The sequence below is a fragment of the Spermophilus citellus genome, assembly GCF_964194105.1.
Source record: "Spermophilus citellus genome assembly, chromosome: 1".
Lineage (NCBI taxonomy): Eukaryota > Metazoa > Chordata > Mammalia > Rodentia > Sciuridae > Spermophilus > Spermophilus citellus.
In genome coordinates, this window is record NC_138182.1 from 126,041,572 (window position 1) to 126,065,417 (window position 23,846).

The window sequence follows — 23,846 nt, forward strand, 5'->3', positions numbered from 1 at the left end:
CTGAGAATCCCCAGATGTTACACCCAGGTCATGCTCCAAGGAGTTGAGCAATTGCAGCAGGGGAGAAATGAGGGTAATTGTGAGGTTTATGGGGCTGAATAGGGACAGGGAATCAATGATTTTGAGAAAACACACATGGTACTTGATGGAGGCAAAGCTGGATTTTTCTATGACGTGTAAAGCCAGTGCAAGTAAATCTTGCATCCTAGATTCACAAGGAATGGGAAAGAATAAGAAAAAAGAGAGAGCAGGACCATGTGTTCTAAGAGGCACTGATTTGGACAGCATCCCAGATTGAGAAATGCTGAATTCCACCTTAAAGGAGAAGATACCGTCTTCCTAGCTCCTCAAGGGTGTCTGTGATCTCTAGCCTGAGAAATACAGGCTTAAGAGAACCAAAGTTTTATTTCTGTGCAGCAATAGCAGAATTTCCAAATAACACTTCAAAGAGGGATTTTTACCTTTTGAAATATACTTGTTATAAAAATAAAACCCAGAATAGGCCCCTTGGCTCTCCCAGATCATGTCTAAGAAGTTGAGTTTTAGAACCTTTGGTCAAAAGAAGCAAATCCTAATTTCACAAGTTTCTATTAGCATAGATATTTGATCCCATGGATAGCTGGGTTATTTGGTAAAAATAAGCAGCTTTAATTCCAGGGGACAAAGGCTGTTTCTGGTTCTCAGATGCAGATGCCAGCAGGTGGCTGAGCAAGCCTTGTTCGCCTTTGTGTGGGAACTGGATAGGGGTGCGATTATTTTTGATATGCCACTAACTACTTGATGGGTCGGAGGCACATTTGGTGGTGGAAGGTATGAGAAAAATTTTAATAAGAATTTTATTTTGAAACTCCTCTTTTGCCCTTCAATTTTTTTTTTTTACATCAGTACTCAATAATGACTGTGATGAGGATGACTTCAGCTCATGTTTACTAGGCTCTAACTTCACACTTGGAATAGTGCTAGGTATCCCCATCTTAGGGACAAAGAAACTCAGACACATAAGGTTAGAAAAGATGCCAAGATATGAGCTCAGGCAGAGTGACAAGAAAGCTTGTGTCCTTAAGTACTTCATGACACTTGCACTTGTCCCAACCCAAGTGAAGTGAAGGTACATCAACTATTTTAACGTCACTATCTTTATTAAAAAGTATACTATAAGCTGGGTGTGGTGGCGCATGCCTGTAATCCCAGCAGCTTGGGAGACTGAGGCAGGAGGATTTCTAGTTCGAAGCCAGCCTCAGCAACTTAGCGAGGTGCTAAGTAACTCAGTGAGACCCTGTCTCTAAGTAAAATACAAAATAGGGCTAGGGATGTGGCTCGGTGGTTGAGCAGCAGCCCTGGGTTCAATCCTCAGTACCAAAATAAAATAAAATAAAAATAAAAATAAGTATAGTACGAGTAGATAAAGTGGAGGGCTGATCACCCAACCTATACAAGGAAGGTTTTTAATGCACAAAAGAGTCCCTGGGGATACTGGATATGAATTAGAACAAAGGTGAGCGATAAATGAATAAATTAATAATAAAAAACACCATTCAAGGACTGTGGATGTGGCTTAGTGGTAGAGTGCTTGCCTAGATGCACGAGGCCCAGGCACTGCAAAAAAGAAGAGGGAAAAGAAGAAAAAAAAATCTACCCTTCACTGCACTCAATAATTTGACGATGCCTCATCAGCTGGGGTAACATTCTGATGTATCTGTCCCTTTAATGTAGTCTTTAGCGTGAGCTAAGGGAGTCTACACTGAAAACCTGTGGTGCAGAAGAGAGAAAGGCTCTCAGCCCTTGACAGCCTTGGCTGCCTTACAGTGGCCCACGCCTATGATTCTGCATCCAAAGTAATAAAACCCTGGAAATGGACAGGTCCTCAGAGACCACCTCATCCAAGTGTGTTCTAAATTCAGTCAATCACATAGTGCATTTGTGATATTTGCAATATCTGCAGTGTTATTTACTTAATATTTTTCTTTAAATTTACCCAGGCCTAATAATGCTACCCACTTCCACCACATCCCTAAGCAATAACACCTATATAATCATGAATTTGATGTGCTAGTTATAGGTTTTCTTCTTAATACTTACTTTGAAGAGCACTATATAACTATTCAATAAGGTATATTTGTACACCAACGAAAAGCATCTCCTTCTTGCTCATGTCTCATGCCCTAGAAAGCAATTATGTGGTCCAACCTCCTCATTCGCCACATGAAGGAATCGAGGTTAGGGAGGCGAGGTGATTTGCTCCAGGGCCGATAGAGTGTGGCAGTCAAGCTCAGAACCCTGGTGTCCCCCTCCACTGGCCAATCTATTTTTACAAGACTCTATAGGGAATCAGATGCTGAATGATGTAAAAGCTGTCCATCACAAATATCTACCAGATCCACCCACCATGGCCCCCCTCTGTCTTCCCTTCTCCTTTAATGTAAATTATTTAGTGCGCATTGTAAGATCTGAGAAGCAAGGATGGGAAAGGATGCTAAATCTCTGCAAAAGCTCCAGGGCTGAGCACCCACTGTATACCAGGGCACCTCGTCCCATCTTTTTCAACAGATCTCATTCTTAACATGCTTTCCTTTATTTGAGTCTGGAATCTTCCTTATGCTAATTTCCATCCACGGGTCTATGTTCTAAGAGTTCCAAACCACGTTTGGCTCCTTGCTTTTGGGAAGTTTTGTATTTTATATCAAGTTACATAATGAAGCTTTGGGTCAACAAGAAACCACATATGTGATGGTGGTCCTGGATGAGTCTAATGGAGTTTAAAGATCCCTATCACCTTGGTGGCACTGTAGCCATAACCTGTAGCTCTACAGATCACTCCTGTGTTTGTGCTGATGCTGGTACAACAAACCTAGGGTGCTGCCAGCTGTACAAAACAGGGCACCTGCAATGATGGGCAGACAGGGCACAATGCCAGGTTATGATAATAAACAACTGTGTGGACATGCTTACTACATTACGCTTTTTATCATTGTTTCAGAGAGTACTCCAACCTACAAAAACCATGTTCACTGTAAAATAGTTATCTGTGTTTCCCCAGCAGCAGCCTCATGAATCTTGTGTCTCCTGCATCTCTTGATGTCACCAGAGGCCACATGGAGTGACTGACCTAGACCATACAGGTTTGGGTAAGTACACTCTTGATGTTCGTCTAAAAACGTGTTTCTTGGGACACACCTCCATCATTAAGTGATGCATCCAAACTCTCAGGAGGTGGCCCTGTCACTGAGGGCTACAAGCTTGTCTGTGACCAGTTCCTCTGAAACTTTAAGGGGGTAGTACAGAGGATGATCTCAGTTTTTGTCTCCCCATTGATCTGAAATGTTGAGAACCCTCCCCTCCTTAATTTTTTTGATGGGAACGCATTTCATGAACAGAATTACTAACTCATATAGGAAGCAATTCCCAAAATGCTCCTTTTTCAACTACAGAGTGGTCAAGTCATAAAGTTAGGGGGAGGTTTGTGTCTGTCTATTTTTCAGCTGATACTAAAATATTCCTCTTCAATATCTGGAACAAGAGAGCCAACACTTCTGTTGACGAGAATCTCATTACCTACAAAGTCGTTATTTCCTGTCATCTTGTTTTATTTTTTTTCACAGTGATGTGAAAATGTATTCCGGTAACTTCTACCTTTCAGTCTTTGTTCTGGGTTTGGACAGGAACCCTTGAACAGACTATCTGATCCAGACTGAAAGAGAATTTCTGGCACATGGGATTCCCGACCTGCCCTGAGAAGGCTCGCATTTTGGCCAAATTGTGGGAAGAAATAAAACCAAAAATCATTGTGCTCAAAGTCTGTCTGGAATTTTTAACAGGGAAGGGCTATCACTTCAGGTTTTTACTTTAAAAAAAAAAAAAGCCCCTGGAGGAACAGGTTAATTAACCAATCAGAGAATGAGGTGCTTCTCCAGACACGGCTCCACAGAGGCTAATTTCATGTCAACTTGATCTCATTGTAGAGTCTCGAAATCTCAAATGTTCAAGGACAATAGCTACAAGAAAAAAAAATTTCCATAACTTGGAATGAAACTGGAATGAGATGCAGTGGCAGCTGTCCTCGGTCTGGAGCTGGTTAATTTGAACAGCCGTTTCCTTCCCAACCTGGTCCCTATTGTTCTGAAGCATTCTCCCTCTTGGACTATGACCCTGTCTACTTTTGATGACAATCACTTAATCAGCACATCAGATTGCCGCACGGCTGGTTTTACCTTGGGTAAAGATTCATTTTCCTTATTAACATCACAAGAACCTATTTCTTTCCCCAACCAATTAAAGAGGAAAAATAGAAGGGCCCGGTGCAATAGAGGGAAAAGAAAACTGTTCCGACTTGTGGCACCTGCTCAGGTCACTCAGCCCCACGTGGCCCTAGGAATCAAGTTGTCACGATTCGGAGACGTGATCAGAGGTCAGGACCACGCAGGCAAAATACACAAGTTGGAATAATGGTGACAGACACTGCTCACTGCCCACATACCAAACAGTTCACCCAGGTTCGGAAGGAGCCAACGCTGGATGATCTGGCCTGTGGGTGTGTCAGTGTGCATTACAGAGAGCAGATGTCCCGACAGCCTGTGTTCAGCAGATAATCACAACAGAGCACCAGTAGCATTTAACTTCCCTTCTCTATTCCCTGCTAATACAAAAGTTGACTTCTCCCTTGTATTTCGCCTGACCACTCTGTTGGCAAAATACGTTAGCATCTGCTACATCTATTTATAATAAAAGAGATGCCTGCCTGAGTCTACTGCGGTTCCTAGGGATTCTGACCTAATAAGAATTCTATGGTTCCTTCATGCTCTGGTGCTATAGCCAATGGATGACTTTTTTATGTTAAATCCTCAACTTTAATAAAGGGTGATGGCAGGTCATAGGCAGGTGGCAGGTGAAACCCATGGTAAGGTCATATTTAAAGAGTAAACCTATTCTGACCACACAATGTGCATTTTGGCTTATTTATAGGAGTAAACAGGACCTAATCCAAGTAATATATTCCAACGATATACATGGATCATGGTCAATTGGGATTCAAAGTATATATCTTATCCATGTAATTCTGTAGATTTTAGCCATACCTTTATTGAACTTGTTCGAATGAGATAACACAAGAATCATTGCTTGGTAGAATCAAGTGAGCTGTTAAGTTAGCTCTGACAGTCAACACTGAAATATCATACCTTATATGAAAGTCTGTGGCAAAATGTACTAAATTTCCATAGATAAGTAATTTGGTTGCAAGTTTCGGCAATGCACTTGACCAGACATGGCTAGATCCTGGTACTTCAACTTGATGGAGTTTTAGAAGTCCATGCTTTGGGCTCCTCCCTTTCTTCCCTACCTATTCTCCTGCTTCCTTCAATATAATAAATGTGATCCACCAATTCTGACGTGAATTGTTCAGTGCACTATTTGCAGTGACCTCAAGAAAACCACCTCACTGTGACCTTTTGAAAAGAGGCCTCAGACAACCTACGTACCCAACACTAACCACTCCTCATTCTGCCTCTCCCCAAACTTCCCAATGCATTATTTACTGACTATGTGCCATTTCATTCTTATTTATTTTCTATTTTCAAAACATAGCATTTGAGGCTCTGCTTGGAAAGGACCAAAGAGCCTCCCTTTCCTCTCTGTCAGTATCCCTGAGGAGGAGGCTGATTCTGAGCTTGTAAATGGTGGCATTTACTTTAAATGAAATGACAGGAGTGTCTGTTCCAACTAAGAGACTAAACTCCCCGAAACAGCTCTAGGGCCAGAGGTTGAAAAGCATAAGAAGCAATTATGCGCCTACAAACATCTCTCTCGCTTCCCAATAGCAAGTCTCCCAACCAAGGGATATTTGGCTTTTCTTTTTGCAAAATCTTCAGCGAACAAAAGCAGGAGGAGATGACACATGACTGACTGATAGAGCCACCGAGCCCTAACTTCTCACAGGGAAGGCTCTGGGGATCCAGATCTTTACAACTTAGGTAGCACAAACTCTAAAAGCCACAGGACATCTGAATTTGGAACACGGGACTTCCCCACACCAGCACCCTCTTCATTTTGAGAGCTTCACGTGACATACATTTGCACGTTCTCCGTGTCCCTCAGGAACTCCTGTATGTCAGCTCACAGAGATGTGAAACTTGAGCCTAACACTTCAAGTCACAGAAACACCTTTTTCTAATACTCCTCTCCCCCAGGGCTGGCTCCAAGAAGCTCCTGCATTCTCCTGCTGGCCACATCCTCGCCCTTCTCCACTGACACCAAAGTTGTCACCTGCCCATCTCATTTTCAAAGGCCCCAGAGACACCTCCCCTCATCTGTTTTCTGCACTCTGTGGCCTCTGCACCTTCTCTCTTTCTCTCTCCCCTGACAGCCTTCAAGCCTCCGCTCGTGCCCCTTCCAACCTGCCTCCCTCGTCTCCCTTCTGTCCATCTGCACTTGAGCTGTCCTCATTCAGGGCTCAGCTCTTTTTCTGCAAAGGGCCAGACGACAACTGGCTTGGTGGGCCACGGAAAGGGTGCCAAACCAAAGCACCAGGCTGAAAAGATGCCAGCAGATGGACGTGGCGGTCCTCTACCAACACTTTGCTTATGGACACTGACATTTGAGTTTCACAGAACTGTCGCATCATGAAATATTTTTTCTTGGATTTGTCAACCCCTCAAATATGTAAAAACAATTCTTGGCTTATAAGCGATAGGAGAAGAGGCAGCAGGCCAGATTTGGCTTCCGGGCTGTGGTTGGCCCACCCCTGCCCTAATCCATCTGGACTCCCCTCTTGTGAACCATTTGCAGGGTAAGGACAGGTTATAGGTAGGGGAGAGCCATCAGGAATCACTGTGGGGACACTAACCCTGCTATCCCCCTAACTCCCAGATGTGGTGACAGGGGACCAAAGGGATGAGATGTTGGATTGTATGAATGGGGAGAAAGTAGGATTCTCTACCTCAAGGTTGTGGATTGGCAAGAGCTTTGGAGTAGGCGGGGGGATAGAGGCCAGTGGGGAGATGGGGGTGAGGAAAGGTCTTTATTTAAATCACTGCACATGCAAAAGCACATCAAGAGGAACACCCCTGAGGAGTGCCAGCTATTGTCAGAGCTCTCTTGGTCTTGGACTGTGCCTCCCTCCCTGAAAGTCCTGTGAATTGTCCCTCTGCAGGGGACTGAAGATGAGAGAGGCTGCAGGGGAAGCAGGGCCTGGAGCGTCATTGAGAGATTGCAAAAACAATTCACTGCCAACAGACTGTCCCAGCAGGGTCCCAGTGCTACGGTCGTGGGCCTGATTGGCACGCTGCCCCTTGGACGTCCAATTAGATGGAACTGGGGGAAATCAAATGCAGAGTCAATTCACTTTATCTCTGCTTCACCACCCAAATGAACAGCATGGGAAACTGAGTCTGATCTTATCAGTCAGCGCTGGGCAAGTGCCTCCCCCTGGGTCTCTCTCTAGGTAGACCAAGCTCTGCAGGGAGTTCTGGGCGAGGATAGAGGGGAGGATCCAAACTTGATGGTCGGAATCAAAAGTAATGTCAAGGAGCTAACACTAGTTGATTGAAAACTTCCCCAAGAGTTTCCACACAGGTAAGTGGATTAGCCACTTGGCATGAAATGGATTGTAGGACTGACCTAATTAAACACCAATAGTAAAAAATAGAGGTAAAATGACATTCAGGTTCACAGCTTTATCATCCTAACTGTCTGAGAGAGGTGGAGAGCCACAAAGCAGAGGCTTCTCCTAAAGGGAGACTTAGCTACATTCAAACCAGTAGTGACCTCCTAAAACCACAATCATGGCAAAAACCAAACAAAACTAAAAATGATGAAACTTTGAAACTACTACTTCTTGCTAAAGAACCTGACCTTTAAAAAAATATTCTTGGTCAAGAAACTTACATGTAAGGGTCTGGCCAAAGAGTGAAATGGGACCAGTGGAGGAGACATTTGCTGGTGGGGGTGCTGATGGGAGGCCAGGAGCCCCACCACACAGCCCTGCATGGCAAGAGGATGCTCACATCCCTGATGGGGCCCCTTGGTTACCAGGGGACCTGAGAGTCCTGCCAGCATCTAGCCTGTCTAAAGTAAGTGTGTTCACATTGTTGCCAGCCAGCAATGATCCAGGGATCCAGCCAGCTGGGAGACCATTTGGAAAGGCAAGACTTGCAGACCACAGTGATTTGGGATGCTTGCAGTCTCCAGGCGCTGACCATTTCCCATGCATGTGCATTTCTCCCTCCCCAAGATAGGGAATTGGGATTTTTTTTTTTTTTAAATCTGGACTGGTCCCTTTATTCCCAACCTGGGATCTTTGAAAGAAGGAAAAGCCTTTTCCAGTGAGGGACCCTGCTTTTCCCTTTCTCTGTCCCCGTGGAGATTTGGAGAGGCAGCAGGAATGTGGGAGAGCACTCGTGTCCCTGGGGGAACAGCCAGTTGCAATGCACGACCGTCACTATAGATCTACGATTTATGAAAATAAAGCAATATGTGCCTGTTTCGGTGCCTGCCGTTTGCCTACCAATGGTGCAGTGTTCACCATTCCAGCCCTCTCGGCATTCACATTTGCCATCTTTACAGGTCCCGTGCTCAATGCAGCGGGGGTGGCACACGCGCTGGTCGCAAGCTGCGCCTGTCCAGCCCTCTTCACAGCGGCAGGCTCCCCCGATGCAGACGCCGTGAGTACCACAGTCTACTGAGCACACTTCTGGAAGAAAAACAATGATTACAGCTCAACACAGCAGCTGGCGAAACCCTTCAGGGAAGCCAGACCACATACATCTGGGCCCCTGGAGCAGGCCCTGAGGCCCAGCAGCTATGACACCTTGGGAAGCCTGTGTGTCTGCTGGCTGGGGATTAATCGCTGTTAGGAGTAGTCTAGAGTAGTGGTTCTCAAAGTGTGGTCCCTGGACCAGCAGCATCCCCATCACCTGGGAATCTATTAGAAATGCAAACTCTTGTGCCCGGGTTGGACCACGTGAATGAGGAACTCTGGGAGTGGGGCTTACAAGTTCATCTTACCAAGTCCTCTGGGAGGGTTAGGTACTGGTGAGTGACAGCTCTCTTCTGGAGATGGAAAACTGTCCCTAGAGGAGGCCAGGGGGTTCCGCTTGGCAAAGCTAGCCAGAGGTACACACCTGAAAAGGGGTCTGGTAGATCCTGACTCCCTAGCCAGATGGACCTCTTCTTCCCTTGAACTGCCCAGGCCCCTGTGGCCTGTCGGGGACCCTTCTGCTCCATCCCTACGATGACCGCAGACCTCTGCGTTCCCCACGGCACCTGGCGGCAATGCTGACCGCCATAACCATGCTGCACTTAAACAGCCTCTTTCTCGAAGGAGCTCAAAGTCTTTTGTGGTTGGGAAGGAGACAGACAGACAGATATGCACTCTCTGGTGTTCCAGACCTCTCACGCGAGGACAAGCACGTGCCAGACATCCATCCTTACAACAGTCTACTGGGAGGGGGGGTGTGTGGCTCGTCATGCCAGGGGAGGGGAGGACAGACCAGGGGCGGTCGGTGACTCACGCAAAGTCACACAGCGTGTCTGTGGCAGAGCTGGGCCTTGGCGTCTAGGACTCTCGCCTCCCCCATCCTCTGCAGAAACTCAAAGAAGCCAGAGTCGAGGGGTCTGAGAACACATCCCAAAATAGCCCATTTTGAACTGACTCTCCCTTTTTTTTTTTTTCCCTTTTTGGAATGAAATATTCATTTCTTTCCCATTGTGGAGAACGCCTCACACATCTTCCTCTCCTGATTGCCATGGCAATCTGACAGCTGTCTCTCTACCCAGAGGAAGGGGCGACAAGACGATGGCTCCCTGGATGGGGGGGCGGGGCTCATCCGTGTGAACCCAGCCTTTCTCAGGGAGGCTGGGGCCGGCGTGAACTGTTGAACTGTTCCCTCTCTAAGGTCACTTGGGAGGTAAGATGTGTACTCTTAAATTTAGGAAAATAAAGTGTACAGCGCAACTTCATTATTTTCCCCGTCACCGGAGTATTATGGAGCTCTCTAATGTGTTCACACAGCACCCCGAGGGAGCCTCTCCTCTGTTTTATAGGACGTTCTATTCGGTTTGTCTGGGGCTGAATTGTTGTTTTGTTCTCTGGTTCCTTTAGGGAGTGTATACAAGTCTATAATGCAAATGGAAGCATCCCTCCCGGGCCCCTCATCCACTCTTGGTGAGGGAACCTACCAGGCCCCAGAACCAGCGCGGTGTTTTTCTCATTGTTTCTCAAAGATCACAAACTCCGTCGCTAAGGAGAGGAGTGAGAACGGCACTGTACGATTGGCCCAAGTCCCTCCATCCCCAGCTAGTGTGAAGAGGAGAGGGCCATCCGTCTGGGTACGGGACGGCACCCCCGGGCATGAGCGTTGGGAGACCGTGGAGAAAACCTTTTGGCTTACCAACGGAGCAGTCGGGACCCATCCAGTTGGGATCGCAGCTGCAAAGGCCTGAGTCGGGGAGGTACGTGCCGTGGCCACTGCACTGGTCTGGGCACTGAACCCTTGCCAGCTCACAGTTGAGACCGCCCCAGCCAGGGCTGCAAAGGCACTCTCCATTCACACAGACCCCGTGGCTGGAGCAGGTGGGATCCAGGCAATCCACTGAGAAGAAAAAAAACAAAGGAAAAGTTCTCATCACTCATGGGGGATGGGCCATGGGGCAAATGGAGCAGTCCAGGTAACACCCACAGGGCCTTGAAGAGCACTCCTGAAAATAAAAGGCTTTTTTATATGTCAAAAGACCCAATCTCCAATTTGGAGAGGATGCAAAGAGAACAAAGAATTAGGGAGACTCCTGTAAGTTCCGAGGTGTGTCATTCAACCTTTGGAACCTTGTCTTCACAAACCTTCGTACCCTGACTGTGCTGACCTGGAAATGAGCATGCTCCCAATTTCTCTGCACGTTTGGCCAAATCCAACACTCCTCTTGCTAAGCGGGGAAAGGAGAGGCTCCCTCTAACCTCACTAACCTTTGGCTTCCAAAGGGAACACAAGACTCAAAAGAAAACCCATGAAACTCATAAATGAGTCACTTTCCATCTTAGGCTTCACGTAGGCTGAGTCTATAATTAGATTCTTGGGGCACACACATGCTGAAGGGTTAGTGAAGGTGCAGGCAGAGAGGCGGTGCTGGCGTGGAATGGATCCAGATAGGGTGGCCCTCCTACCAGGAATCATGGGTGGACTGGAAGGAGAGTTTTTTTGGTGGGGGCACTAGCCCTCTACCAGCTAGTCGGACAAGTAAAAGCGTCAGATTCTGAACACTGCCATTCTTGCCAGTTTCCTGGTCTATTCTTTGCCCCTCCTAATAGTCAGCGTGGCTAGACATCCAGGAGGACACTTAAAAGGAGATTGCCCAGGAACCCACTCAGGCCAGTTCTTGAGGACAGAGCTTTGGCAGGAGCATGTGATCCAAGCCGTGGGCCTCCACCAGGCCTGAAGGCTTTGTCCAGGCAGGACGGCATCCTTAGGTATTCCTAGGACAAGATGTCTCGGTGATTGGAGGAGAAAGATCTGCACAACATGGGTTTTGGATGAGGAGCTGTGCTGTAGAGGGGGCTCAGATGCTACCTTGTGGATCAGAGACACAGGGAAGGCTCATCACCTTATTTGACTAAGACTTACACAACTGTGACTTTAACAGCTTTGAAGTCAGGCCTGTTGGCCTAGATCAAAGCAATGTGTCTGCCATAACCCAGGAGGCCCAGCCAGCCTGAGACCACTTTAAGTTCTTTTCTTCAGGTATTGTGGAGCTCGCTGAATGTGTGTGTGCCACCTTGTGGTTCAAACACTCAGACAAGATTTTGTCTTTCCTCCTTGCCCAACGCCAAGATTGAAATATGCAAGACGTTTGGTCTCTAAATAATTCACCGTTACATCGGGATGACGACCCGAGGGATCCAGCTTCTTGTAGGGTGGATTATGACATTGCTCATCGTGGTTGTCTTTTCTTTCTCATTTAGCACAGAATTTACAGTGTGTTTTAATATGGAGAATACCTGGACTCTAAATATAACATTATTTAAATTCCCCATGCCACAATCTAAATAGGTAGTCCTGGGGGATGTCCGACTTGAGGAGTTTGGATTAATTAAAAATCACAACAGTTCATGAAGCTTCCAATGAGCCCCCTTCTCTTGAGCAAAAACAGTAATTTTCAGTATTAAGAGATGTTTCTCAGGATCCCCTTTGGATATTTTCAGGGAGATAGTATTAGTGGATGTTAGTTCCAAACTGTTTGGGCCATGGGAAAAACAATGACTTTTCTTCCCAGAAAGGTGAATTTCAGGGATTTACTGTTAGTTGGAGATGCTTATGATGATGTTACTTAATCTTGTTAACAATCACTTTGGAGTTGAATTCACTGCCTTGGGAAATATAACTCCTGACGATATAAACCCTGCCAATGCTTTCTAATCTGCTCTACTGAGGGTGGTGGAACGCGCCTGCATATAATGGTGAGCGGACAGGTGGAAACACAGAAGATCTTACAAGGGAGCTAGGCAGCACCTGCAGGGTCTCATGCCTGGTGCAATTCAGAGAGCAGCACGTGTTCAACCCACTATCACTGCAGAGTTTGCTGTGAGCTCTCCTCACCGGCAGGACCAACTTCCAGTGTGAAGGGCGGATTAGCAAGAGAAATTGTGCCCTTTTTTGCTTTTAGAAATAGTTTGTATTTTGGGATCTGCAAAACATGAGCTCATTCATTCAGCACCAGTGATGTTCGTATTTTTCTCATAAAGGAAATCCCCCAATTCCAGTTTTTCTTTACTTGGTTCCTATATCTGACAATACAAAGTCAAAATATACACAAAAAATATCGTGTGCGTTATTGCCTCAAAAATTCCTCTCAACCTATAATTAGCCATTTAAAATGTTTGGTAGGATACAGTTAGAAACTTTCAAAAAATATATCATAATCTTTTTCTTAAAAGGATAAAATAATAAAAAGGAATATACCAAAGACAGAACGAGAGAGAGAGAGAGCGAGAGAGGCAGAGAGAGAGAGAGTGAGAGAGGCATTTTTCTTCCAGATAAATTAGCTCTCTCTTTTCTATGCTGAATTATGGTATGAAGAAAGCAGGAAAATCCACTGAGATTTATTAGCCCAGTACTAGAATGTCATCAAAAGAACCATTTATAGTATCTAGAAATATGAGCTAACCCTTTCTCTGGTCAGCGATACCAGTAAATATGCCCTTAGTGCTATATAATTACAGTAGCTGATGGAATAACTAAATTCAAACTTGAAGAGAAGCAGTTTCACTATGAATTTTAAATTTAGTTCCAATTTCATAAGATGGTCTTGTGGCCACGTCCTTAGAGTCTTTAGCAGGCAGAAGGGACTATGGCATTTCACGAAGCCTTATAAATAGAGACAGTGCTACACTTAAAAGCGGGGTAGTAGCCTTCAACTAGCTAAGTACCCTGTGCCTCGAGACGCCAGCCCCCTGGCAGCTGAAATCATTAGAACTCATTTAGTCTTGGGTTCTCTGTGGGTTTGGCAAAAAAGGGTTATGAATGCAATTTCTATCCCTAAGGATGAAAAAGGAGGTCAAGGAGTTTTACAAACAATATGTACTATAACCCCCTGAAGAACCATGAATTACATTTATGAAGTTAAATGTCATTGAAAAATGACTCAACCATGAAACTGACATGGGAACATGGCTGACATCAACTAATATGTCAATTCCTCTCTCATCACCTGCCCACTCCCCCAGACATCACCCAACACGTCCTTTTATTTTCTTGTGCAAATTTGTTAATAGCACAACCGTGTTTATGCAGCAGGAGTGGAGGATGGCAACTATTGATTTTGTTGCCTTGGCCATTTCAGGTAAATTGTTTGAACGTTATGACTATGATGAATATTAGGAATAAAAAGCTAAATGGAAGAAAAAGTGCTGATCCCGACTTTCTGATTCCATTTCCTATTTTGAAAACAGCATATGAATCACCTCGGCTCATTCTTTCTGGGTAGCAGAAATCAATAGGGGAAATTTCACAGTTTCATAAGGTTCCACGTGGCTTGCTTGTTTTGTTGGGTGCTTAATTCGCTCTGAACATTTAAATAAGGCTGGCTGGAGAGTGAGGAAGTTGAAGAACCACTTGATATTCCACTCATACAGATGTGCGCAATCTTTCCTGGAGAGAAAAACCCTAAGACGGCAGTGTTATTGCTCCAACTCTCTCCTACCAATGATGTATGCAGAAGGTCGCTGTGACCTTTCTCGTCACATCGTTGGCCTGTCCCATGTTTTCAGAGAATGCAGCTTCGCCTCCTACAATCCATTTATCTTTAAGAACTTTCACCTTTCAAGCAGGGTTATTAAATCAGTATTTTCTCCACCCAGGCTCCCAATTTGGTTTTATGATACAAACACGGGGAGGTTACCTTTTGTTATAGAGGAGGAAATAAATAGAGAAATCGAGAGAGGGAAGTCCTGGGAGTCAGGCTCTGGGGCCCTGGTAAGGACCTGGCTGTTAATATGTGGAGAAATATTAGGAGAAGTGTGCCTTAGGAGCTCTTGGCAGCCACAGTTCTTAAAATTGTGAAATGGGGGCTTTCACAAGTGTGGGCCTATCTAAAGATCAGATAGGCACAGTCCCTACTGTGTGGTGAGGCTGCCATGGTGGTGTATGTTGTATAGCATGTAGGCAAGCCATACACTAATGGATGGAAGAGTGGACCCACTGGCCTAAAGAACCACAGAATCCTGCAACCCCTCATTATAAGCTCATCCTATAGAAGCTCAAAGAATCGGGGAAGATTGCAACCAACAGGATTTTTTTGGGCGGACATCCTGGGTGGTCATCTCAAGCCACCTCATGTGGAACAGGGTGGCTCTGGATTATCTTTTGGTTTGATGGGTGAGTTGACACTGTGTTTGTAATACACAGTGGAGGCAAAAGAGGGCTGTTTGAATGCACAGTGCCACTTCTCTAGGGGATGGACTTAGCAGAAGGATATCAGCTGGGAGACAACTGACCCAATTCAAAGGCTGGGGAGACAATAAGGCAGGGAGAGAACCTAAGTTTTTATCTTCCTACCCAGTGTGGTTGATTCTTTATTTGGGAGAAGCAATAGGTGGGCAATTAGAGACCATGTTCAGGAAGGGTGTAGGCAGCTGACCTTCCTGCCTCATTGGCGCCAGGACTTGGTCTCATCACCTGGGTACTGGAAGAACTCTCCCGAAAGACCCAACCAGAGTCATTAGAACTAGTTAGAGCTGATTTCTAAATTCTAACCTGTTCCCATGCTCCCTCCCCATTTCCCCCTCTTCTGATCTCCAAGCCTGATCTTGGACTGTGTTTTGTCTGATCAGCTTCAGTTTATGACATCCCTGATTTCTCCCCAGGAGGGCTGGAGGCCTTTAAACGCATGCTCGGAATTCAGGAGATCCCAGCCCTCTTGCCGCACAGCCTCTCCCCTCTAGCTCTGTGTGATTGTGGGTAACTGGAGTAATCTGCCCCACATGGTGTCTCTGAATGACCTGGATACTGGTAGTCTTTCGAACCAGCCTGCTTTCTACCTGATATTAATTTTTGTTGAAATATTTACCCAGAAGAATATGGACTTTAGGTTACCAAGAACAAATGACAATGGCAAACCCCAAAAATCAGCTTTGAGGAAGGCGGGGGTGGGGGGGATGCAGGAATTCTCTGGATAGCTTTAGTAATTCCCAATTCAGGAGACTTCAAATAAAATAAAAGAGGGAAGAAGATAGGAGGAGGCAAAGGAAGAAAAAGTGAAAAGAAGGAGGAAGAGGAGGAGGAAGAGGACAGAAAACTGGAAGACAAAGGGCAATTTAAGAGAAAAACGAAGGAGATACTGCCTGTAGAGGAGGGTAAAACAAGATTTTCCTTCTAGAACCATCTCCATAAGCCTTTCAGTTCTACAGCTAAAGAAGTTGCTCAAAGCTTTTAAGTTGTTGTTTTTTTTCCTTTCAAAATGCTAAGGCTTCTTTTGCAAAACAGGGAGCCTGGGCTCCTTGGCCAAGGGTCAGGCTGTGTGTCACCCCACCGCTTCCCTGGGCCTGCCACTCACCTTCCTCACAGTGCTCCCCTTTGTAGCCTGCGGAGCACATGCAGTTGCCCTCAATGCAGGAGCCGTGGCCCCCACAGGTGGGGTCAATGCACTGGTTCATAGGCACGTCACACTCGGCGCCTTTCCAGCCGCTGTAGCACTGGCACGTTCCTTTCGAATACTGTCCGTTCCCACTGCACAGGACGGGGCAGGCAGCTGTGGAAACCAAAGACAGAACACCAGGTCAGAGGGGCCACCATCCACAGGGCTGTGTCAAGTCTAAGGAGGGAGAGCTTGTCTGGCACTGTGTCTTGCTTACAACTTTGTGGGCCAGGGACTGTGGCCGAGGAGGTACAGGTCCACCTTCAGATAAATAGCACCGACCACGATGCTAGATGCTATTGACTCCAGCGGCTGCCAACACTGACTGCACCCGGCAGGTGCGAATCTTGACTTGGGCGTCAGAGTCACTGTCTGAGTGGAGGCTGTATTCAGGATCTCCGTTTGCAGAGGAGGCTCAGCCCAGTGAAGTCATTCACCCCTTGAATAGAGCTTGAGGGTCCCAATGGAAACCAGTTTGGCCTCCTCCAAAGCTGTGCCCTTACCAAAGCTACCCTGACTTCCTCTTGTTATTGTTGTTGGCCTGGGGATCAGAATCCATTCTGCTAATTATTTCACCCTCAGATCCATCAACTCCTTTGTGACAAGCTGATGTGATGGGACACATTGGAGTCAGGAGATCTCTCTGTGCCTCAGTTTCTTACTTACACCTTGAAGAAATCACTGTGCCTACTTTAAAGAGCAGCAGGTGCACTGAGGTATAAAGATAAAATACACCTGGACTATTCAAAAGGGGTAGGGGAGGGCAGGAAGACAGGAAATGTCAAGCAGTTCACCTCCGTGTCTGTCCACGGGAAAGATTGAAATATCGGCGGGGACTGTCTGGGATGAGATGACTGACACTTCTCAGCAGTTTGGCCTCAATTGTGCAAAACCCCCTCTCCCCTTTGGAATTGATCAGGATGGGACTTCAGCGGTCTCAGTTTTTAAAGAATCTACATTTCCAAACTGCCTTCTTATTTGCGGATAAAATGGGAACACTTCTCTGGCAACAGCACCAGCCTCAGAAAGAGACCTTGAGGAATCATGTTTTAGGACTCCTGTGATTTTAAGCACAGGCTCCTAGAACTCTATAGTCGTGTACACACACACACAACCAGGCCATCTCTGGGACAGGAGGACACCGCAGGTTCAGCCAACTCATATCTGTGTCAACTGACCCATGGCCTTGGACATCCCTTTTGTGTAGTTATATTCTTGTTAACTTTTTCCCCTGAGTCTACTTCACCAGATCTTGTAAGCTGCTTGAGGACAGCAGCTAAGTTACCCCTGGTGTCTTCCTATCAGCCGTGTGTTCATCACTGTGGGCTTGACTGGGTTAATATCTCTCCCTAGGTTCTCGGTGTGCAAGGGACGCCCCAGGATTTATGAGCAAGCACTACATAGTCGTTTATGGAAGATAGGGCTTTACAGATTCTGGAGAGGTTCTCATGCCGTCTTTTCCTGGAAAAGTGCATGTTTTACCTTAACTGCAAACTGAGCTGGAAGTAAAAACATCTCAACAGTTGGCTTATAATTGAGGAGATAGTTCCCTCCCAAATGCTTCATAATGGGACAGCTGTGAAAAACACCAGGGGCACTATTTCCAGGAGAATTCTCACCCTTATGAATCTATCAGAGGAGAAGAATGAGCTCATAAATGGAAGCATCAGAGGGACTTGCATATTCACCTGGACCATAACTGTGAGGAGCATGTTTCTAATTCAGGATGCTGAAGCAGAGGGTTCTGCACAGTTACTAGGGACACTGACCATCTATGAGAGGATAGAGGAAAGAGCCTTGAATCCAGGGTGCCCAAGGTTCAAATCGGGCACTGTGCAAAATATGAATTAACATGAAACATTTTTTGAAGTTTTGACGGGGATTTGAAGACAAAGTCAGCTTGTTCCATGTCAGTTCCTCATGGGAATCATGCTAAGCTCAAAGACTGGGAGGTCTATGTGAGCAACACGAACTCCTGTTCTCCATGCCTGTACCACTGCAGACATCACTAATTGATCATGGCATCTTGCCCTCTTGAGCCTACACAGAGCTTCAAAACCCTCAGTGCCATGCTCAGGCTGAAACCTGCAATCAGGCAGAATTGGCATTCAAGAGAAAATCTACTTGTCATTTTTGATCTGGGTAATGCTGACGGTATCTCCTGGTGGGAAGACTAGAATCTGCATTATGTCTTGCCCGTCTCCTCTCTCCCACACTGAAACAAGGCAGTGAGAAACGTGGCCACAAACGTGAGTGGATCAGCTTCCGAGGGCCATCTGTGACTTGAGGGACACATACTGCAGGAGCTGTCAAGGATGGCAGAGGAAGTCACATCTAATCACCACCCCTGTCTCCTACTGCACCCTTCTTCACCCCAGTAGGTGGAGGAGGTTAGAGAGTAGGAGCAAATAATTATCTATATTAGTTGATAAAATGGGATTATTTACTTTATTCAGGATGAAACTCTTCTTTGGCATAAACTCCAAGTGATAAGAAAAAAAAAAGAATTGTCTAGAAGGTAAGAATGGGTTTTATTCAAAATCAGATACTTGGGAAACCAGATATAAAGTGTGACCTACTTAGATTACTCAGGGAAAAAAATGGAAAATAGTCAGGTCGGAGAGTTCTCCGCATTTCTAAATGCAGCCTTTTTCAATATGTTTGCTGCATGCCTGCTGGGAGTGTGGTCCGAGATGCACAGCACTGTGATGTTTGCTGGCACTGGATGGACTGGGCAGACAGCAAAATCAGAAGGCGGGCTTGTAAGAAGACCTGAGCTCCAGCAATTTTTTTTGCCATGAGGCAGAGTGCACATGAATGCCAGGTGAGCGCCCTCCAGTGGTCACTGGGCTGTCTGCATGGAAGCACCTAAGTACCTTCCCTCTGGGTAACAGACTCATTCTCAGATATAACTCAACCCAGAGCATCCCTGTACCTAAGGCTGGGACTCTTTCACATTGAGAGGCTGCATGTAAAGGGGAGCCTCCTGTATTAGTTGACTCTTCTGATACTTTCACAACCATGCAATCTACTTTATTTTTTATGACAGGTTATCAAAAGATAACTCTGACTCCATACCTTGCCAAGAAGTAAAACAAAGCAGAAGTGAAAAGAGCAAGGGTGTCGGTGCTACAAAGATATGGGTCCAATCTCCAGCCTGTCGTTCTTCCAAACGTGGGATTTTAGCAAGATGACTGAACTCCTTACCTACTCAATTTCCCCTCTAATTTTTTTTTCTCTCAGCGTTGATGGGACAATTAAGTGAGATAATATGTGCAATGACTCAAAGCAGGAGCTGGCACCTGCTAGACAATTAACCGATGCTCCTTCATGAAATTCCAAAACAAATCCCGACTTGAAGGGTTAACAAGAAATGCAGTATGTTTCAAGCACACATGTGCATGCACACAACACCACTGCAGGAAAAGCACCAGATAATATTAAAAGAGTTCATCAGTTTCTCCCCCTCGTCCTCTCTGGTGGTGGGTGGACACCAGTTCGGATTGGCCAGGAACCACATGCAAAGTGTTTTCTGTCGAGCTCGCTCTCTCTCCCTCTCCTCTCTCTCTGATTCCTAAGGCTTGCGAGAGTAGAACATTGTGCATTCAAGCTTCTATTTGAAATTAATTAAAATGTTTGTACAAATTGACTATTCCTGTTTTACTAAATCTAGTAAATGGAAGCTTTAAGACTCCCGCAGAAGAAAAATAAATTACCGCTGCCACTAACGACTGACAAGTTAACAGGCGGATGACAAAAAAATGACACAATTTAGATTCACCTAAATGGTGTGAAGCTCATTTTAATGATCAAGCAAGAGCTCCCCCTCCCCAAGTTCTCGGCAAGGGAGGGGACGATTTTTCAGGGGTGTTTACTCGGCAGGAATGGGACTCACTGCTCAGAGCCGCTGTTTTTGGAGAAACAAATCCTTTCTACGTGGAGCTTGGGGTAGTGAGAACACCTGCAGGAAACGCAGAGGCTGCCAGGGAGGCTCTGCTAGGAAAGCAGGAGAGAAACCTGCAGGGTGACAAACTGCTGTGGGCAGGGCTGGTTGTGAAGAGGGGATCCTTTAGAAGTTATTTGAAAACGGACTCAAAACCCCTGTAGAAAAGAGACGTGAGAACGTTCTAACTGAACCTCATACTCCAAGTAAATTGTCAAGATGGCAGTAACACCTGATTGCCTCACATACCAGGAAGTCACCGAACACTGATGAGCAGCAACCCCATAGGGTGTTAGCTGGGCAAGGTGACAGGGAATAGCAACGGGAGACAGAAGTCTCCGTCCCCCACCCCAAAGCAATCCAGGTGTGCCATGTGGGCCTCAGGGGCCAGACAATCAAAACTCAGGGTTCCCAGCACCACAGCTGGATCTCCTTTTTCTTTCAGTGTTGTGGACTTAACTTCAGTGCTGAGCACAACAGTGTTAGGAAAGGACAGTGTCACTTCTAGCCAGATCCCTGCAATTGACAATTCATTTGGTAGGTAATGAAATTTGTCCTACTGTACCCTGAACTCAAAAATAAATTCCATGCAGAGATCTAAAGAGGAGAGAAAAAAACCCTATAAAAATATTAGGAAAATAGTGAAGACTAATTTTATTTTCTTGGGTGAGAGATGTTAAGACATAAATTCCAGAAACTCTGATCTGATTACATAGAATCTAAATCTTCTGTTTGACAAAGGATACTCGAAAAAGAAAATTAAGTTACAAATAACACTGGGAAGAAATATTTGAAACGTGTTTGACAAAATAAAGTTGGCTATGCAATACAGAAGCAGCTCTTATAAATCAATAAAAAGGGAACAAAGGAGTGAAAACCTGGGCAAAGGACATCAGAAGTGATATAGATTGCCAACAAAAGTATGACCAGATATTCAGATTCATTAACAACTAAGTGAGTGCAGATAAAAATAGGGAGATGTAATTCTTGGCTTATTCTATTGGGGGAAAAAAAATTAAAAGGCTGCTCACCTCAGTGCTACCATGGCTGAAGGGGAAGCAGGCTCTGTCAAGTACACTGGTAGGGCCAGAAATCCTATGTGAATTTCAGGGAGATAATTTGTCACTTTATGGACAACTGCTTGGCCACCCTGCCTGACCAGGAAGCCCGTGGAACTCGGTGCCTGCTACAGTTTCTCTCCCTACTAAATGGGCAGAACAGCAAAGGATGGTTCAAGTAGGGAGGAGGAGGGGAGAAATTGGAAGGCAGACTTAAGGAGTGCTTATGAAAGTTCAATGTAAAGATCACTTGTTCTTCTGACTGCCACGGCCACCTCCAACCTGATTCCCCGCCCCGCCCCACCTTCCAGCCCAGAATACTCAGACGGTGGCAAGATCCAACAGGACCCTTGTAAAGACAGGAATCCAGAGGTCCCGTCTGGCTGACAGGGTCAGAGTCACCCGCTCAGAGGGCCCAAGTTCAGGTGCACCAACTTCCTCCTCCTCCTCCTCGTTCTGTCAAATGGCACATTAATAAGCAAGGAAGTGATTCAGGGAAGAATTTCCAGAAGGACAAAAAACTCATCAGGTGTGTCAAATCTCTGACATTCAGGAGCCATGTGGGGAAAGAAGCACACGCTGACTTAAGCACGAAAGTATGGATGCTTTAATTAATCCAGGGTGAATTTAATTGCTTTAGTTAAGTGGAAATCGGGTTAAAAATGATGCAGAGCATGCTGGGGTGTGTTAAAAACATGACATATGAGTTGGATGAATCGATAAATTAAAAGTGCACAGATGTTTTAATTAAACCCAGGGAAGTTAACGAAGATCACAAGAGACTTTTAAGCCTATGATTAATTCAATTCATTTAAAATACCTGTAGAGATATGGAGACGCCTCCATTTTGGAGTTATAAAAGTTCGCAGTGGATAAGTACTTAAGCTGTTCTTAAAAAAGTCTAAGGTGTGTGTGTGTGTGTGTGTGTGCGCGCGCGCGCGCGTGCATGTGTGCGTGCGTGTGCGTGCGTGCGTGCGTGCGTGCGTGTGTGTGTGTGACGATAGCAGCAATTATATAATGAATATTTAAATTCTTTGGAGTACACAGTAAGCTTTTCTGCAGTGCAAGTCTAGACTGAAGTAACTTTACCGTCTTGGTGTGATTTAAGCATCAAGGCAAATTTGCAAATTAAGGATGTCCCAAGATCCACAGCATGGAAATGTCCTGCAGGCTCGTTGGGTTTGTTTTATTTACTGCTGCCTCCCTAATAGGTAGGAAAGTGACAGGCCAGGGAGCAAGCTCATGAGGTAGCCTGTCTTCTTGCTTTTTTTCCCCCCTCACTTTGTTTTTGCTAGTTATTATAACACTGGACACTTTAAGGCTCAATTACTTCCTCTTTAAAGTGGAATAAGAATTCTGGAGTTCCTACTCTTTAGGTTTCTAAGGGGAGGAAATGAGATAATGCATGGTAAGAACTCTGTGCAGTGTCGGGTGCATCGAAAGAAATCAATAGATAGGATTTTATTATCATTATTTTCATTAGGATAAAATTGTTTCAACTAGTTACACTGTAAAGAGACAAAGCAGGGCATAAAATACCTCTTTCCTCTCCCACGGTCCCCGCTGGCCTGCTTTCTAAAGTCTGGTTTATTTCCTAATATGGAAGACCTTCCCAACCATTGGATTTCCCCAAATCTGTGTGCACCACATCTACACATTCCCCAGGGTCAGGCAGTCTGTTTTCTAGGGCTGTTCTGTTGCTTATCTAGTAGTTTGAAAAACACTCTTCTAGTCTCAGAAGCAGTTCACTTTGGAGAGCTGACAGATTCAGCACCATGAACTGGTTTCTGTCTGGGAATGCAGCAAGCACCGGAGACCTGAGTGGCGGTGATTGGGAGGTGGCCACCAGGTAATGCAACATTGTAGCTTCCAGTCTCCCATGTCTTCCAACAAGCCAGGGGGACAGAGGGAAAAGGTGATGTCACTATTTTGGATCACAGTTCTCTTGGTCTGTTTCAGTGGAGTTCAAGGGGAGGGCTATCTAGATTCCAACTTGAACGTGCACGGGAGTCATCTGGGAATCCTGTGAGAATGCAGACTCTGATTCAGAAGGGTGGCCAGGGGCCAGAGAGTTTGGAAATTTCACAAGCTCCAGAGGCCCCAGACCTACCAAGTCAGAAATTCTGGGTGGGACCCAGCAATCTGCATGTTAAAAGGATCCCACGACTGCAGAGTGGCTGTCACTCATCCTGTGGTTAAAGTTCTAACACTGTACCTGGGTAGGGGCCTCCACTTCACTAAGGTTCAGTTTCCTTAACTGCAAAATAAGAATGATAATTTATGTTGTGAAGATGAAATGGGATAATTCATGTGAACCCCCTTTGAGTGCCTGGCTTGTCGCTTGCTCCTATGTGATAGATAGTAGTGACTCTGCTTAAAGTACCTTATAGAATGGGACTTTGCCCAGTGTGGCCATTCAGTCCCTTTCTGCAGAACATGTCCTGGGTGTACCTGCTTCAAGTCTCTCCTCCTGGGTCCTAGCTGTCAAGGAATCCCGCACATTTCTGCAGGCCAGAGTGGGCTCTAGAACTTTCCTGTGGGCACCAGCTATGCCCCTGGCCTGTCTGCTTGAATGAGGACCATGGGGTGAATTGGGGAGATAGGAGGCAGGTGTGAAAGATGGGCCCCAAAGGGGCCAGGATGCCTCCCAGGCAGGACAGATAGACCTGAGCACCTTTCATGGATAGAGTCTACCCATGACACAGGAAAGGGGCTACCTTGTTGAGGCAGCT

The 23,846-nt window shown here is 45.8% G+C and overlaps 1 protein-coding gene across 2 annotated transcripts in view; it reads right to left on the reverse strand.

The window, feature by feature from the left end:
• Window positions 1-23,846, reverse strand: part of TENM2 (teneurin transmembrane protein 2) — a 625,713-nt gene that overhangs the window by 111,262 nt on the left and 490,605 nt on the right. For both annotated transcript variants that reach the window (XM_081292628.1, XM_081292629.1), the window contains exons 9-11: window positions 16,033-16,227; window positions 10,383-10,583; window positions 8,498-8,683 (exon numbers count right to left, since the gene is read on the reverse strand). In XM_081292628.1, the coding sequence (XP_081148754.1) occupies window positions 8,498-8,683; window positions 10,383-10,583; window positions 16,033-16,227 (582 nt within the window). The remainder of the gene's footprint in view (window positions 1-8,497; window positions 8,684-10,382; window positions 10,584-16,032; window positions 16,228-23,846) is intronic.